This window comes from Chrysochloris asiatica, unplaced genomic scaffold (genome assembly GCF_000296735.1).
Source record: "Chrysochloris asiatica unplaced genomic scaffold, ChrAsi1.0 scaffold00046, whole genome shotgun sequence".
Taxonomy (NCBI): Eukaryota; Metazoa; Chordata; class Mammalia; order Afrosoricida; family Chrysochloridae; genus Chrysochloris; species Chrysochloris asiatica.
This window is the reverse complement of record NW_006408564.1, coordinates 6,648,004-6,663,933: the sequence shown is the minus strand read 5'-3', so window position 1 is coordinate 6,663,933 and position 15,930 is coordinate 6,648,004. Positions and strand designations below refer to the sequence as shown.

The 15,930-nt window shown below is 37.4% G+C and overlaps 1 protein-coding gene across 1 annotated transcript in view; it reads right to left on the bottom strand.

Moving 5' to 3' along the window:
- APPL1 (adaptor protein, phosphotyrosine interaction, PH domain and leucine zipper containing 1) overlaps positions 1 to 15,930 on the bottom strand; it is a 38,863-nt gene that overhangs the window by 15,541 nt on the left and 7,392 nt on the right. Inside the window, exons 3-8 of the mRNA XM_006862065.1 lie at positions 15,016 to 15,075; positions 14,392 to 14,463; positions 13,536 to 13,623; positions 9,107 to 9,148; positions 8,508 to 8,566; positions 1,132 to 1,278 (exon numbers count right to left, since the gene is read on the bottom strand). Of these exons, the coding sequence (XP_006862127.1) occupies positions 1,132 to 1,278; positions 8,508 to 8,566; positions 9,107 to 9,148; positions 13,536 to 13,623; positions 14,392 to 14,463; positions 15,016 to 15,075 (468 nt within the window). The remainder of the gene's footprint in view (positions 1 to 1,131; positions 1,279 to 8,507; positions 8,567 to 9,106; positions 9,149 to 13,535; positions 13,624 to 14,391; positions 14,464 to 15,015; positions 15,076 to 15,930) is intronic.

The window sequence follows — 15,930 nt, the reverse complement described above, 5'->3', positions numbered from 1 at the left end:
TTGCTACAAAGATAAATAAGTTCTATATCTAATGAAAGGTAATCTGGTGATGCTGTGGGTTAGGCACTGCTCTACTAACTACAGGGTTGGTGGTTCAAACCCACCAGCCACTCCAAGGGAAGAAAATGAGGCTGTCTGGTACCATACTGATTCTGTCTGGGAAACTCTATACAAGGTTGCTATAAATGAGAATTAACTCCATGGTAATGTGTTTGGGGTTCTTTTGTCTTCGTTTCTAAGGGATAACACACATCCACATATTTGAAGGGATGTTCCAATTTCTTTTAATTCTTGATTAAGGGACTAACAATATTATCTTAAGGAGCTCTGGTAGCATAGTGGTTATGAATCGGGCTGCAAACCTTAAGGTCAGCAGTTCAAAACTACCAGCTGTTCCGCAGGAGAAAGACGAGGCGTTCTGCTCCCGTAAAGATTTACAGCCTTGGAAACCCTGTACAGGGTCACTAAGAGTCAGAACCGACTGCATGCACATAACCACCACCCACCACCAATATTATCTTGCTTTATATTAACCAACACTTTATTTTCTAATCTCCTTCCTGATATGTGCCTCTTTGGGCATTCTGGAGTTCACTGAACCATTTCACTCAGAAACTTAAAGAGGCACATGGAACAAATTCAAACCTGTCTGTTCTCTTTCATACCTGGTATGAAGTGCTAATGTGGGGCTGAAGGATAAGCACTGGACTGCTAGCCACAAGGCTGGCAGTTCAAAACCATCAACTGCTTCTCGGAAACCCTACAGAGTTGCTTTGAATAGGAGCCAACTTGACAGCACTTTACAACAACAACATGAAACAAACAAGAGTGGAGGCGCCAACTACAGGTGCAACTCTAGGATTTTATTAAGCTATCTGTTCCCTATCCCCATCTGTGATGGGCAAAGTCTAAGTAGTTTCAGTGGTCTGAAAATATTTGAAATCTTCCTTTGCAATGACAACCATTCTCCCTAACTTCTGTATAACAGTATTATATTTTTAAATTACTGTTTAAAACACCGTTACAAATGAGTATCTTACTAGTGTGTAATACCCTGCATTTAACACAAACATCAAAATTGACAGAAGGTTTTCACAACAGTTATAATCCAAAATTTAGTACAGCATTCACCTGAGCTTGCATGTACCCAAGCAGAGGTTCTAACAATGCTACTTTCTTCTTGTACTGAAGAGTATTTAATGCACAAAAATAATGCATCATGGTCTGGTGTTGTTTTTTTCTGGAAGTGTACACATCTTCTGTTAATTCATATTTCACCTTTTGAACAAAAAGATAAAAAATTCTATTAATTATCTTTTGATTATCTTCAGTTGTGGGTATGAGCATATTAAAGGAAAAGGTCAGTCACCAGCAATTTGCAATGCATTACTGTTTTCTGATACATCAGAAATCCTTCAAAGTATTAGCTGATTTTCTTGTACAGGTAGTCCCTGAGTTATAAACAAGATCCATTCTTCATGTGTCTTTAAGCCTAAATATGGTTCTTATTTATTTAGCCTTACTTTACTGCAAGAAAGGAGGCCTGGTGGCACAGGAGGTTAAGTGTTGGACTGTTAATCCAAGGTTGGCTTGTAACCAGTTATTTCATGGGAGAAAGATGAGGTTGTTTGCTCTCATAAAGATGTAGTCTCCGTAACTCTTAGGGGCAGCTCTCTTCTGTCTTATATTTAAGGTCACTCACTATGTGTTGGAATCGACTCGATGGTAGTTGGTTTTGTTTTGTTTTTCAGCACAAGAGAAGGCTTGAAGCCTCTCCCATGATTTAAAAGCTGCTCATGCAGTAAGAGAAAGTGATTGTGATCAAGACTTTGAAGCAGGTAGGGAATGATTCAGTTGTTTGAATGTGAGGGCAAATTTACATAATATTAAAGGGCAAGTGTGATGGTGGTGGTGGTTATGACCCTGCATAGGGTTTCCGAGGCTGTAAATCTCAATAGGAGCAGAAAGCCTCATCTTTCTCCCGTGGAACGGCTGATAGTTTCAAACTGCTTGACCTTGAGGTTAGCAGCACAATTCATAACCACCAGGCTACTAGAGCTCCTTTAAATTGGATGTTCATAATCTGAGGATAACTTACTATATTACTATCAATTACCCCATTTTAAGGAGTCCTGGTGTGGTGCTGTGGATATTGCACTAGACCACAAGGTAAGCAGTTCAAATTCACCAGCTGCTCCTCGAAACCCTACATAGGATTGCTATAAATTGGAACCAACTTGACAACACTTAACAACAACAACAAAGATGTAATAAGTACTGAACTCTTTCTTGCTATTCCTTGAATGTCATTAAATACTAACAATATTCCATCAACCTCCCAACTTTTCATCTGCTCTTGCTCAGCAAAGTGCAGAAGCAGCACATCTCCACCAGAGCTCTTTATGTGTTTATGTGTGTATTGTGTGGTATATGTGTACATATGTATATGTGTGTGTATAAGTGCTAAAACTGTACAAAATATCTCCCCCACAAACCTGCTCTTCCACTTATGTTTTTAAGTTTTCTTAGTTACTCCAGCATCCATCATCATTTTAAAAACCTGACTCATTTTCCATTCATCTTCCTATCAAAAGTCTGCCAATCCTACTTATGAAATGACTATCCAGAATATTTCCACCTCTGCACTTCAAGTAACAACCTTAGTTTAGACCCTCATTTGTCTTTGCAAATCATGCGAATACCTTCTAACTGGATCTCCTCTAGTTTTGTCCCCTTCACATTTCCATTTCTGGAACTTCATATTTCTGTTCTTTACACAATTGCATTGTATTACTCAACTACCTACAGTTGTTTGGAGACTGCCCACTCCCTCTAAAATAAATTTCAAAATCATTAACTTAGTAATACTTTTAGCTCCAAGCTACTTATTTCTTATCACCTCTGCCATTCCTCCCCTAATACATTTTATGCCCCTGACACACTGAAATGATTATCTTTCTATCATAATTGTTACAATTTATTGAAAACTTCCTATAAACCAGGTACTATCATGTATTATATTTCATTTCATCTTCACCATCACTGGAGATCTCTGATAGGGAGATAAGGGTTGAAGGTATGTAACTTGTTGCAATTTCTCAGGAAAATGAAGCGGTAGAGGTGATATTTGCCCACAAGCTATCTGACTGCAGAGCCAGTGCTCGTAAACCACTAAAAGAAAGCATGTGCCTTTTTTCCAAGAAGATCTTCCCCAAGTCAATTAATCCTTCAAGATGCAATACTAATGTCACCTCCTAAAAGTGTAAACTTTTCCAATTCACCCATGAAAGCTCACTGCTGTGTTCCCTGTGCTCTATTCTCAGCGCACTGTAAAGATAACTATGACTGCATTTTACTCACTGCCTTCTCTTCAGCCAAGCACATGCCTGCCCAGGAAGGCTGCTATCAGTTTTGTTCCTTCTTGGCATTCAACATCCTGCTTTACATATTATAGGCACTCAGTATTTTTAATGAAATGGCATTCAGGAAAAGAGGTTTTGGGGTTCCCTCCCAACAAATACCTAGAAGAATCATTGTAAAATGTACCAAATTTTAAACCGAGAATCTCTAGCTACTTCTCTAGGGCAAAGTAGCTAAGTAACGTATGTTTCAAAATGCATGTATTTTAACCAGTAAATTATCTATAAACTAAAATCATAACTGGAAAGGAGGGTCCTAGGCAAGATGGTGGAATAAGCAGATGCACTGAGTTGATCCTCTGCAACAAAGACATGAGAGACCAAGTGAAACAGATACAAAAGTGATGCTGGCACACTAAGCATTTCCAGTGTAAGGCGGAGAAGTGGACTGAGTGCCCAGTGGAAGAGGATGCTGAATGGGAGCAACGAGAAGAAAAACAGGTGGACTGTGGGCTGGTGTAGCATGGCATGGCCATCTTGAGCTTCTGCAAGTGGTTACTGACAGGATAAGCACTGGACTGTAAGGTCAGTTTGAACTGAAGGCAGGCAGTTAAAATCTACCAGCTGCTCCTCTGAAACCCTATAGGAGTTCGCTATGAGTTGTAACTGACTTGATGGTGCTAAACAACAATTTATACAATGGCCTGAAGGCACAGGATGAGGTTGGAGGTTGGTGGTAAGGTAATGCAGTTCTTCCTTGTTCCTGTGTCCTCCTGGTAGCCAGGGATGTGGGTGGTCCCAACCCCCACCAACCCAGCAGCTAGTGGCACTCTTCCCATGCAGCCTCTGCTCTGCCTGGGGTTGGATGCCAAGCAAAGTGCATGTGCTTCTGAAGAAGGCCCATTGAGCTTGCCCTGACCTACACTACACAGTAACAAAAAACTAACTGCATTCCCACTTCTGGTCTCTACCACATCCGTCAGGAAACAGGTAGTGAGTGCCTGAGAATATATCAGTATACAGGCATCAACTAAATATAAATATGACACCACAGTGTCTTGGAGAAAACAGACAATTTAACCTCACATAAAGAAGCAAGACAGGCCTTTCTACTTTGATGGCATCAAAAGCAAAGAAGGAAGTACCTGCCCCTCCCAAAGCTGAAGCCAAAGCAACAGCATTGAAGGCCAAGAAGGCAGTGCTGAAAGGCGTCCACAGGAACACAAAAAAGAAGACCTGCACTTTACCCACCTCCAGGTGGGCCAACATACTAAGGCTATGAAGGCAGCCCAAATATCCTCTCAGAAGAGTGCACCCAGGAGAATTATGGCTTGACCCCTATGCCATCATCAGGTTCCCCTTGACTACTGAGTCAGCCATGAAGAAGATTGAAGATAACAACACGCTTGTTGCCAACAAGCACCAGATCAAACAGGCTGTGAAGAAGCTCTATGACACTGATGTAGCCAAGGTCAACCCCTTCATCAGGCCTGATGGAGAAAAGAAGGCATATGTTCCACTGGCTCCTGACTATGATGCTCTGGATGTTGCCAAGAAAATTAGAATCACCTAAACTGAGTCCAGTTGGCTAATTCTAAATATAAATTTTTTTTTCAATACATAAAAAAAACCAACACAGAGTAATTTAAACAAGTGACCAAAATACAGAGTCAGAAAATATAATACCAGATAATGGCATCAGAACTACCTGATAAGGAATTTAAAGAATGCTCATTAGGCAAATTCAATGGCTTGTGATAAAAATAGAGAAAACAACAAATGAAATAAAAAATATATATAGACAAGAAAACTATGAAAAACTTCAGGAAACAAAGTGACAAAATAATTGGAAAAAAATGGGAACCATAAAAAAAAGCAATTAGAAAGTAAGAAAATTAACACTAAGACATCAGAAATAGATAATACACAGAAAGGATAAAAAAACAGAATTGAATCAATGAAAGACCAAATTACTGAACTTGAAGAAAAATCCCTCAATATTCATCTGCAAGAGGAATAATCATAAAAAAAGAATAAAAAAAAAAATCTGAAGAAAGCCTAAGATTTATGTGAGACACTATAAAAAGGAGTGGAGTCCTGGTGTGATGCTGTAGGATAAGCACTGGAGTACTAACTATAAAGTCAGCAGTTCAAGCCCACCAACCACTCCTCAGAAACCCTATACAGAGTCACTATGAGTCAGAACTGAATGATGGCACTTAACAACAATCAAGAGGAATAACTTACATGGGATAGAATTGCAGAACAGGAAAAGATGAAAAAAACCCATAGAGAATACTGAAAGTTATTGGAAGAAAACTTCTCCAACCTCATGAAAGACAAGAAGACAGTCAGAAAGTTGAACAAACTCGAAACAGGATAGACCCCAACAGAAAAATCACCAAAACATATTATAATATATTATAATCAAAGTTTTAAAACCAAAGACAAGGAAAGAATCCTAAAAGCAGCATAGGTGATCTGGTAGCATACTGGCTACAAATCGGGCTTTTAACCTCAGGGTCAGCAGTTCAAAACTACCAGCTGTTAGGTGGGAGAAAGATGAGGCTTTCTGTTCCCATAAAGATTTACAGCCTCAGAAACCCTGTAGAGGGTTGCTATGAGTTGGAACCAACTCCACGGCACATAACCACCACCACCACCACCACCAATAAGACTAAGCTGTGATTTCTCAGAAGTAACCATGAAGGCAAGAATACAATGGAATGGCATATATAAAATTCTGAAAGAAACAAATTGCCAGCCAAGAATCATATATCCAGTACAACTGTCCAACAAATACGACAACATAATTAGGTCATTTTCAGACCAACAGAAATTAAAAGAACTTGAAAAATCAGACCAATGTTACAAAAAATACTAATGGGAGTTCTCTGGACACAGAACCAACAATAGCAGACAACAAGTTGAAACTCATATAATGACAGTTATCACCTAGGCTTTACACAGGTATAGAAGTATGCAAAGTAAAATTCACCTGTAAGACTTATTTCAATACCATAACTATTCATTCTGTATACAAATAATTCAAGAAGCTGGATCATATGAAGAAAAACGTGGCATCAGGATATGAGGAATACTCATTAACAACCTGTGATACGTAGATGATACAACCCTGCTTGCTGAAAGCGAAGTGGACTTAAAATATTGACTCATGAAGATCAAATACCACAGCCTTCAGTATGGGTTGCACGTCAATGTAAAGAAAACAAAAGTCTTCACCACTGGACCAATAAATAATATCAAGATAAATAGAGAAAAGATTGAAGTTGTCAAAGAGTTCATTTGGTTCATATCAACCATCAACACCCATGGCAGTTAGTAATCAAACAACATATTGCATTGGACTAATCTGCTGCACAAGACCTTTTCAAAGTGTTGAAGAGCAAAGATAACAGTTTGAAGACTAAGGTGTGCCTGACCCAAGCCATGGTATTTTCAATAACCTCATATGCATGCGAAAGCTGAACAGTGAATAAGGAAGACCACAGAAGAATTGATGCCTTTGAGTTGTGGTGTTAGAGGAGAATATTGAAAGTGCCATGGGCTGCCACAAGAACTAACAGATCTGTGTTGGGAGAAGTGCAGCCAGAGTGCTCCTTGGAGGCCAGGATGGCCAAACTTCATCTCTCATACTTTGGACATATTGTCAGGAGGGACCAGTCACTGGAGAAGAATATCATGTTTGGTAAAGGGGAGCATCAGAGAAAAAGAGGAAGACCCCAACAAGACGGATTGGCATAGTGGGAGCATCAGTGGGCTCAGGCATAGCAACCATTATGAGGTTGCAGTGGGACCAGACAGTGTTTTGTTCTGTAGTGCAAAGGGACACTGTAAGTCGGTATTGACTCCACAGCACCTAACAACCACCTAACATAAGACTGAAGAGAAAAATGAGAGATACATTTGTATAACAAAAATAAAAAGAGGGAATAATGTAGTTACAGAACTTCCAAATGAAAAGGAAATCCAATTTCAAGAAAAAAAATAAAAGCCTAATTGTAACCTTAAAAACTAGTCCAAGACTTATTCCTCGCCCTAGCCCAATCCTCACCCTTAACATTATCCCTAGCCCTAACTCATTCCTTACTCTTAACACTAACCCTAGTCCTAACCATAATTCTAATAATACACCAAGTCCTAGGCCTAGCCATAGGGCTAACCCTAACTTACTCCTTACTTCTACCTACCCACTCTACCCCCACAAAAAATACAGTAAAAAAATTTTTTTTTCATTTTATGGAAGTCACTTGAAACACAAGATTATCTAAAAGAGGTCTAGTAGCTATATTCAAAATACTTTCTTTTAGACTTCTCAAATTGATGGTAAATAAGATCTTTGCACTGAGCTTTGTGTGAGAAACATTCCCTTTACTGTGTCACAGTAGTTGGTGTATAGCAAGCCCCACCCATTCATGGATTCCCCATGGATTCCCAGCAGTGCTCACTGTGTCCCGATCAGCAGATGCAGCCAAAGCTACATCAAAACTCCTAGACCAAGAGATCACCTCACCCACAAACATCTGGTCAATCCTTGGGTTAGGCCCTAGATGGAGAGATGATATTAAGGAACACCCAGATGAACCTGTTCTTTGATGTTTACTCTACGAAATCACTCTTCAATATAGTGTAATATTTCTATATTTTACTACATGAAGAAATATCAAAAAATGTGTTTTCTGTAAATGAGGAAGTCCTCATAACAAAATTTCACTGAATTATGTAGGGACAATTCAACTTCAATACTACTCTATCTTCAAAGACAATTCTTCATACATAGGTGATCATTTAAAACCAGAACGAAAGCAATGTTATCAAAATGCAAAAAAAAGGAAATGTCATATAATGGGCATCAATTTTACTTCTGTGATAGTTATATTTACTTATAATGTATCAAATTATCACAGAAGTATACTTTGTTCCAAGAAGCAAACAATTATCCATTTATTAATATTCTGCCTTATTTTACAAAGGCTTTAAAATAGCTAGAAGGAAAAAATACACTAGGAATAAGATGGCAAAACCATACTAAGTACCTATGAGTTACTATTTTTGTGGAGGAAAACCTAGACCACCTCATGAAAAAGGCCCTAACAGTAATAGTGAAGGATTAAGTATGCATCACACCTTGTCATTGTCTCTTTTTTTAGACAATCGGCTGTATCTGTTAATTGCAGCATCATGATCTGGAAAACAAAATTGGCTGTTAAAGACAGTCTTTACAAAATGTAAATGTGTTAAATAGTCTAAATGAGCAACTTTCTGCAAATGGAATAAAACAAGATGAAAATTTTCTACTATATGATTACTCTATCCACATGTCCCTCATGGCCAACTGCCCCCTACCTTAAGTTTCCATTTACCAGGTTAGTAAATTTTTACAAGGAAACTGTAGTCCAATGAAATTCTTAGAAAGTAATTCTTATCACAAAAGTATAAAATGCTCCTTAAAGAAAATTTTAAATAAACAGAAAAACAAAGAAGGAAAAATAATTACACCATTTCCTTGGGTGTTATGAAGATAATAAACTATAAGATTGATTTAATTTCGTTTTAAAATTTCTTGTAATGTAAACAGTGCAATTTAAGTAACAACACTGATTTAAATAATGTTCATTTAAGCTTTAAAGTACTTTTTTTTTCATTTAGCTGATTAAATCTGACCAACAGTTATATGATAAATGGATTTTTACATGAAATACATGGGCACAGTATTCAGGGCTTACCATTACTAGCAATCTGAAACACTTCCTTTAATGTCAATATTTCTGAAAAAGTTCAAAAATAATTTCAGTTTACCAAATTTATTAAATAGTCATCTTTAATTTTGTTTAGAAAACTTTTAATTGCAGCTTAAGCTATAATTAAAACCCCACATATTATTTCATACTTCCAAGGTGGGTAAGTTATTCTGTATTATTCTCAAAGTTAGTCTGTAGAACATTACCATGAGCAACAATTATACCACCAGAAAATCTACTTGCTATAAATTTGTATAATGAAATAAAAACAAGTATTAATAATATTCCCTACAAATGCTAAGAAATATAGTATTAACTTAGTGACAGAATCCAATGTATTACTTCATTTTTTTCATATATAACTTTAGAAAGTTAAAATGCTGAATAAGAAATAAAGAACATTTTGTCAATATAATATGACACTCATTTCCCTTAGATTGTGAAGGGAAATATCTATTTCTCGATCTTGGAAATGACCATTCCTGAGAATCACCGCAGTAACTGACTCCATATCTAAAATACTTAATGTCTTTAATTCCACATATAAATGCAATACTTCCACTGGTCGACTGGTTCAGTGTTTTCTTTTTTTTTCCTACAAATTTTGTAAATAAGTTTGTTATGACTGTGGAAGACTGCAAATAGTGAGAAAGCAGAGCCAATTCCATAAAGCTCTCAGTAATCCCAAATAAATAAAAACAAAACCCAAACTACTAAGTTGTTGTTGTTTAGGTGCCATTGAATCGGTACCAATTCATAGCAATCTTATGCAAAGCAGAATGAAACACGGCCTGATCCTGGGCCAACCTCACTACTGTTGCCACGTTTGAGTCCATCGATGCTGCCACCTGGCCAATCCATCTGGGGGTCTTCCTCTTTTTCTCTGACCCTCCACCTTATCAAACATGATATCTTCCTCCAGTGACCGGTCCCTCCTGACAATATGTCCAAAGTGTGAGAGATGAAGTTTGGCCATCATGGCCTCCAAGGAGCACTCTGGCTGCACTTCTTCCAAAACAGATCTATTGGTTCTTTTGGCAGCCCATGGCACTTTCAATATTCTCCTCCAAAACCATAACTCAAAAGCATCAATTCTTCTACGGTCTTCCTTATTCACTGTCCAGCTCTCACATGTGTATGAGGTTATTGGAAATACCATGGCTTGAGTCAGGTACACCTTAGTCCTCAAGTTGAAATCTTTGCTCTTCAACACTTTAAAAAGGTATTGTGCAGCAGATTTGCCTAATGCAATACAACATTTGATTTCTTGACTGCTGCAGCTTCCGTGAGTGTGGATAGTTGATCCAAGATGAATGAAGTCCTTGACAAGTTCAATAGTTTCTCTGTTAATAAGAATGTTGTTTATTGGTCCAGTAGTGAGGATTTTTGTTTTCTTTACATTGAGATGTAATTCATACCAAAGGCCGTGCTCTTTGATCTTCATCAGTAAATGTTTTCAGTCCTCTTCACTCTCAGCAAGCAACATTGTATCATCTGCATATCGCAGGTTGTTAATGAGTCTTCCTCCAATCCTGATGCCATGTTTTTCTTCATATAACCCAGCTTCTCAGATTATTTGCTCAGCATACAGACAGAATTTCCCATGTTTTGTTCAAACAACTGCTTCTTGGTCCAGGTACAGATTCCTCATGAGCACAATTAAGTGTTCCAGTATATTAATACTTTGCAATATTGTCCATAGCTTGTAAAGATCCACATAATTGAAAGCCTTTGCATAGTCAATAAAGCACAGGTAAACATCTTTCTGATATTCTCTGCTTTCAGCCAAGATGCATTGCACATCAGCAATTATATCCCTCGTTCCACAGCCTCTTCTAAATCCAGCTTGAACCTCTGGAAGTTCTCTATCAATGTATGCTTGCAGCCGTTTTTGTATTACCGTTAGTAAAACTTTATTCGCATGGGATATCAAAGAGATTGTCCAATTATTTCCCCATTCTGTTGGGTCACCTCTCTTTGGAATGGACACAAATATGGATCTGTTCCAATCAATCAGCCAGATAGTAATCTTCCAAATTTCTTGGCAGAGATGAGTGAGTGCCTCCTGTGCCGCATCACTTTCTTGAAAGATTTCAATTTTTATTCCATCAAGTCCTGGTGCCTTGTTCTTTGCCAATTCATTTAATGTACCTTGGACTTCCTCCTTCAGTATCATTGGCTCTTGATCATATGCTACCTCTTGAAAGTGTTGAACATTAACCATTTCCTTTTGGTACAGTGACTCTGTATTTTCTCTTGATGACGTCTATTTTCATTCAATAATTTGCCCAGAGAATCTTTCAATAACTACTAAGTTGTTGTTGTTAAGTGCCATTAAGTCAGTTACGAGGAGCGACCGGTGAGCTTGAACCATGGACCTTGTAGTTCAAATGGCTTTGCAGTCTGGTGCGTTAACTAAGTAGTGGGTTGCAAAATGAACCAGCATCCCTACCTACCACCACTCAAATCCACAGATACCCCTTCATCCCTTTGTGACTATGCCACGTCAGAATTTGTTGTACTGTACTGGATACTCACCATTTCTAATACCACCTCTGGACACCAAATCAACTCTATTCCGCACTTCAAAAACATAGTGATCATATCTCTCTACTCCTTCAAACCCTGCACTGGCTCCTCCTTGTTCATAAATTCAAATCCAATTTCTGGTCCCAAAAAATCTATTTCTAGATTCATCTCCTGTCATGCCCCAACACATCCTACTTTGTAACCTCACTGTTTCTTTACATTCTTACAGCAAGCTAGTTATTTCCACAACCAATACCTTTCCACATTCTGTTGTTATTGCTGTTGTTAGGTGAATAAAGTTGGATCCAACTCCTAGCAACCTTATGCACAACAGATGAAAACACTGCCTGGTCCAGTGCCATCCTCACAATTGTTGCTGCCACTGTGTCAGTCAATTGAATTGGGGCTCTTCCTCTTTTTCATTGACCCTCCACTTAACTAAGTATGATGTCCTTTCTCCAGGGACTGGTTCCTCCTCACAACATGTCTATAAGTATGACAAAGTCACACCATCCTTACTTCTACGGAACATTTTGGCTTCACTTCTTCCAAGACAAATTTGTGTATCTGGCAGTCCAGGGTACTTTCAATATTTTTCACCAATGCCATAATTCAAATGGATCAATTATCCAATGGCTTTCCTTATTCATTATCCAGATTTCACACACATATACAGCAACTGAAAAACACCATGGTTTGGGTCAGGCAAATCTTGTTCCTAAAAATGACATCCTTGCTCTTGACACCTTCAAGTTTATTTGCAGACTTTCCTAATGTAATACACCATTTGATTTCTTGACTGCAGCTTCCATGAATGTTAATTGAGAATCTAAGCAAAATGAAGCCTTTGATAACATCAATCTTTCCTCTGTTTATCATGGTTATTTATTGGTCCAGTTGTTTGATTTTCATTTTCGTTACATTGAGGCAAAATTCATACTAAAGGCTGTTAGTCTTGGGTCTTCATCAGCAAATATTTTGAGTTCTCTTCACTTCCAGAAAACAAGTTGTTTCATCTGCATATCATATCTCATATTGTTCCAACTGTATGGAGTTTCTGAGGCTGTAAATCTTTATGACAGCAGAAAACCTCATCTTTCTCCTGTGGATTGGCTGGTGGCCTTCAACCACCAGCCTTGTGGCTAGTAGTCTAGTACTTATCCTACAGAGCCCGAGCAATCCCTGATACCATATGATCTTCATCTATTTCAGCTTCTCAGATTATTTGCTCAGCATACAGACAGAATAAGTATGGTAAAAGAATACAATCCTGGTGCACACCTTTCTCAATTTTAAACTATTTAATATCCCTTTGTTCTGTTCAAACAACTGCCTGTTAGCCCGTGCACAGGTTCATCATGAGCACCATTAACTATTCTGGAATTCCCATTCTTTGAAATGTTATCCATAGTTTGTTATGATCCTCGTAGTCGAATGCCTTTGCAGTCAATAAAGCATAAAGAAACATCTTCCTGGTATTCTCTGCTTTCTGCCAAAAGCCATCAGACATCAGCAATGATTGCACATTCTAGTTCCTCTAAAATAACTCTCTTCTGGAAAACTCCTCATTGTTAATGTTTTGTCACAATCTTGATGAAGCCTTTCTGATACCTTCCCTCTAACCCCCACCTATACCATACTCATTTCCCTAATTTATAAAAGCCATTTCCCTCTTTGGATTTTTTCAAGCAAACAATCATCTTATTCGTATCAGTATTCCTCATATGTTTGACACCTCGCAAGAGTTCCTATAAATTGCTGGAGTCTGGTAAAAGTACGTGAAAGAGGCTGTAGTCATATATGGTAGAGATATAGAGTAATGCCCATTTATAAGCAGTGACTTTCTAATAGCTAATGACTGTTAGCAGAAACTTAACTTCAATACCTTTCAGATCTCTTTCTTTAAACTGGGTAATGGGGAACATCATGGCATCAGCAAGCTGAGTTGAAAGTACAGCATGACAAGAGCTGAGCTAGTAGAAACAATCAAAAAGGCCAAGTAACTAACTGTACAGAGACATTTAACTAGTTTTATGCAAATTAAACAAAATGTAGTTTTTGAAAGATACATTTTATATAAAAGAACACTAAAAATTATGGGATACAGCACAAAAGATTAAACAGTCAAAAAGTTTTTACTTTCTAAAGTATTATATTGACCTCCATGAGAAATATTTTGCTACAAAGTATTATTACAATGTTTTAAAAACTTACTTTTCCAGTTAAGAAGATCTCAAACAGATCTACTGGTTCAAGTGAAATCAGAGCTTTCATTTTATTAATACAAAACAGGTATATACTTGTCCCACATCCCTCACCACCTTTCTTCCTCTTTGCTTTTGATGACTGCTTTGGGAAATCAAGTTTTGATTTAATAACTTTCAGGTAAAAGGATAATAAGGACTGAAGGTAAGATGTTGCTTGCTGGCAAAAGAAAAGAACCATAAAGCTCATATGTCAACTCTTTTCTCCCTGCCTAAATCAATTAACAATCAAAGTGTTCCAGGGGCTGAGGAGACAGCACACTATAGAAATATTCTGGGACAACAGACACGTTAAGTGCTGTCTTTATGGCAGTCACCAGGATGTAGAAATAAGGTCCCTCTTTAAATAACATTCTTTACAACACAGCTTTCATCATATAACCATAATAATAAAAGTTCCCAGTAAAAGCTAAGCAACCAGAGTAACTTAATTAATTAAAAGACCACTAATTCAAGAAAAAGAAAATGAACACTTACTTCATCTATAACTTTTGAAAACTGTTGCAAAGTAGAGCTCATAACTTCATCATCACCCCCCAATGGAAAACGCTGACAAGTGAGAAACAGAGATGAAATACAAGGTCCAATGCTGGTATTTGTGTGTGTGAATGAGAAGCCGCATTATTGTTTCCATTTTTACATAACTTCACAAAACTTCTAAAATTTTGATTCAGCTCTAAAAATGTCATTTAATTAAATAATGTAATTCACAGAATTGATAAACATTACTTAAAATGTTTGCCAAGTAACAAATTAACAAGGTATACTGAAATTCACACCACACTAGGAGTTAAGAAACTTGGTTTTTAGCTCCGTTCCTCCAAGAACCAGTTGCATAATTTTGAGCAAGCCTCAGTTCTAACTTTTGTAAAAAGAAGAGAGGTAACTCAGATAATGTTTGTGTTTGTGTCTAAAATTAAATCGTTAAAATTATCTTAATGTAAGTGCTATGATGAAATTTCAATGGCCTATCTATCACAATTATCCTCTGTAAATCCCGGAAAGTTTAAGGACTCCTGATGAGAAAATCCTGTGTATCTATACAGTTATTGCATCACTGCATATTTTAAATCAGGCTTTTAAAACTTTCATGCACATTACCTGCTTTTCATATTCTTTTAGGAGTTTTGAAGTCAGGTGTGTTGCTGCACTTAGTTCATTCTATAGAGAAAAGATTGGCAATCAAATTAGCATAATATTACTGATTAAGAAAAAGCTTTGGTTGGAGATGCCTAAACCAGTTACCACTGAGCAGCAGTCACCAGCTCATAATAATCCCGCGTGCTGTGTGTCAGAGAAGAACTGTGCTCCATACGGCTACCAAGAGCTGATTTGTTCCAGAAGTACATCATGAGGCCTTTCTTCCCAGAAGTCTATGAGTGAACTCAAACCTCCAACATTTCTGCACAGTAACTGCTGCACCACCCAGGGACTCCTGAAGATATTTACTCATTTAATATAATACCACACAACATGTTTTCTAACCCTCTCATTAAACACTGGAAAGGGAAATACCACTAAAACACTCTTAACAGGAAACACAAATCAGAGGGAAATGCTCAAGATCAGCCATGTTCCAGGTCTTTTTTGTTTTGTATCATTTTTTGAGTTAATAAAATCTAACCATTTAATTAAGTATTTTTAAAGCCAGAGGTAACTATATGCAACTTTAGCAAAATTTTCAGAGAGTCGACATTGATGACTAGCCATCCCTAGTCCATGATAAGTATTTAGTAACATACAACCAAAATGTGGCCAATCTATTTATATCATATTAAAACAGCCACATAAAGGAGATTTTTTTTTAAGTTTAAATTTCTTCTCAATGATGGGTACAATGAAAAAAAAATCACATTACTTTTGTGTATTATCTCTCTTATCAGAAATCAAATCTTAAGAGACCTAACACAAAGAGAAAAAAAAAAACTATCATAGCTACTTTTAAGAATATAATGAAAATGGGAATCTAAGAAGAGAAAATAAGGAGAAAGAAAATGAAACTTGCATACTTAATTA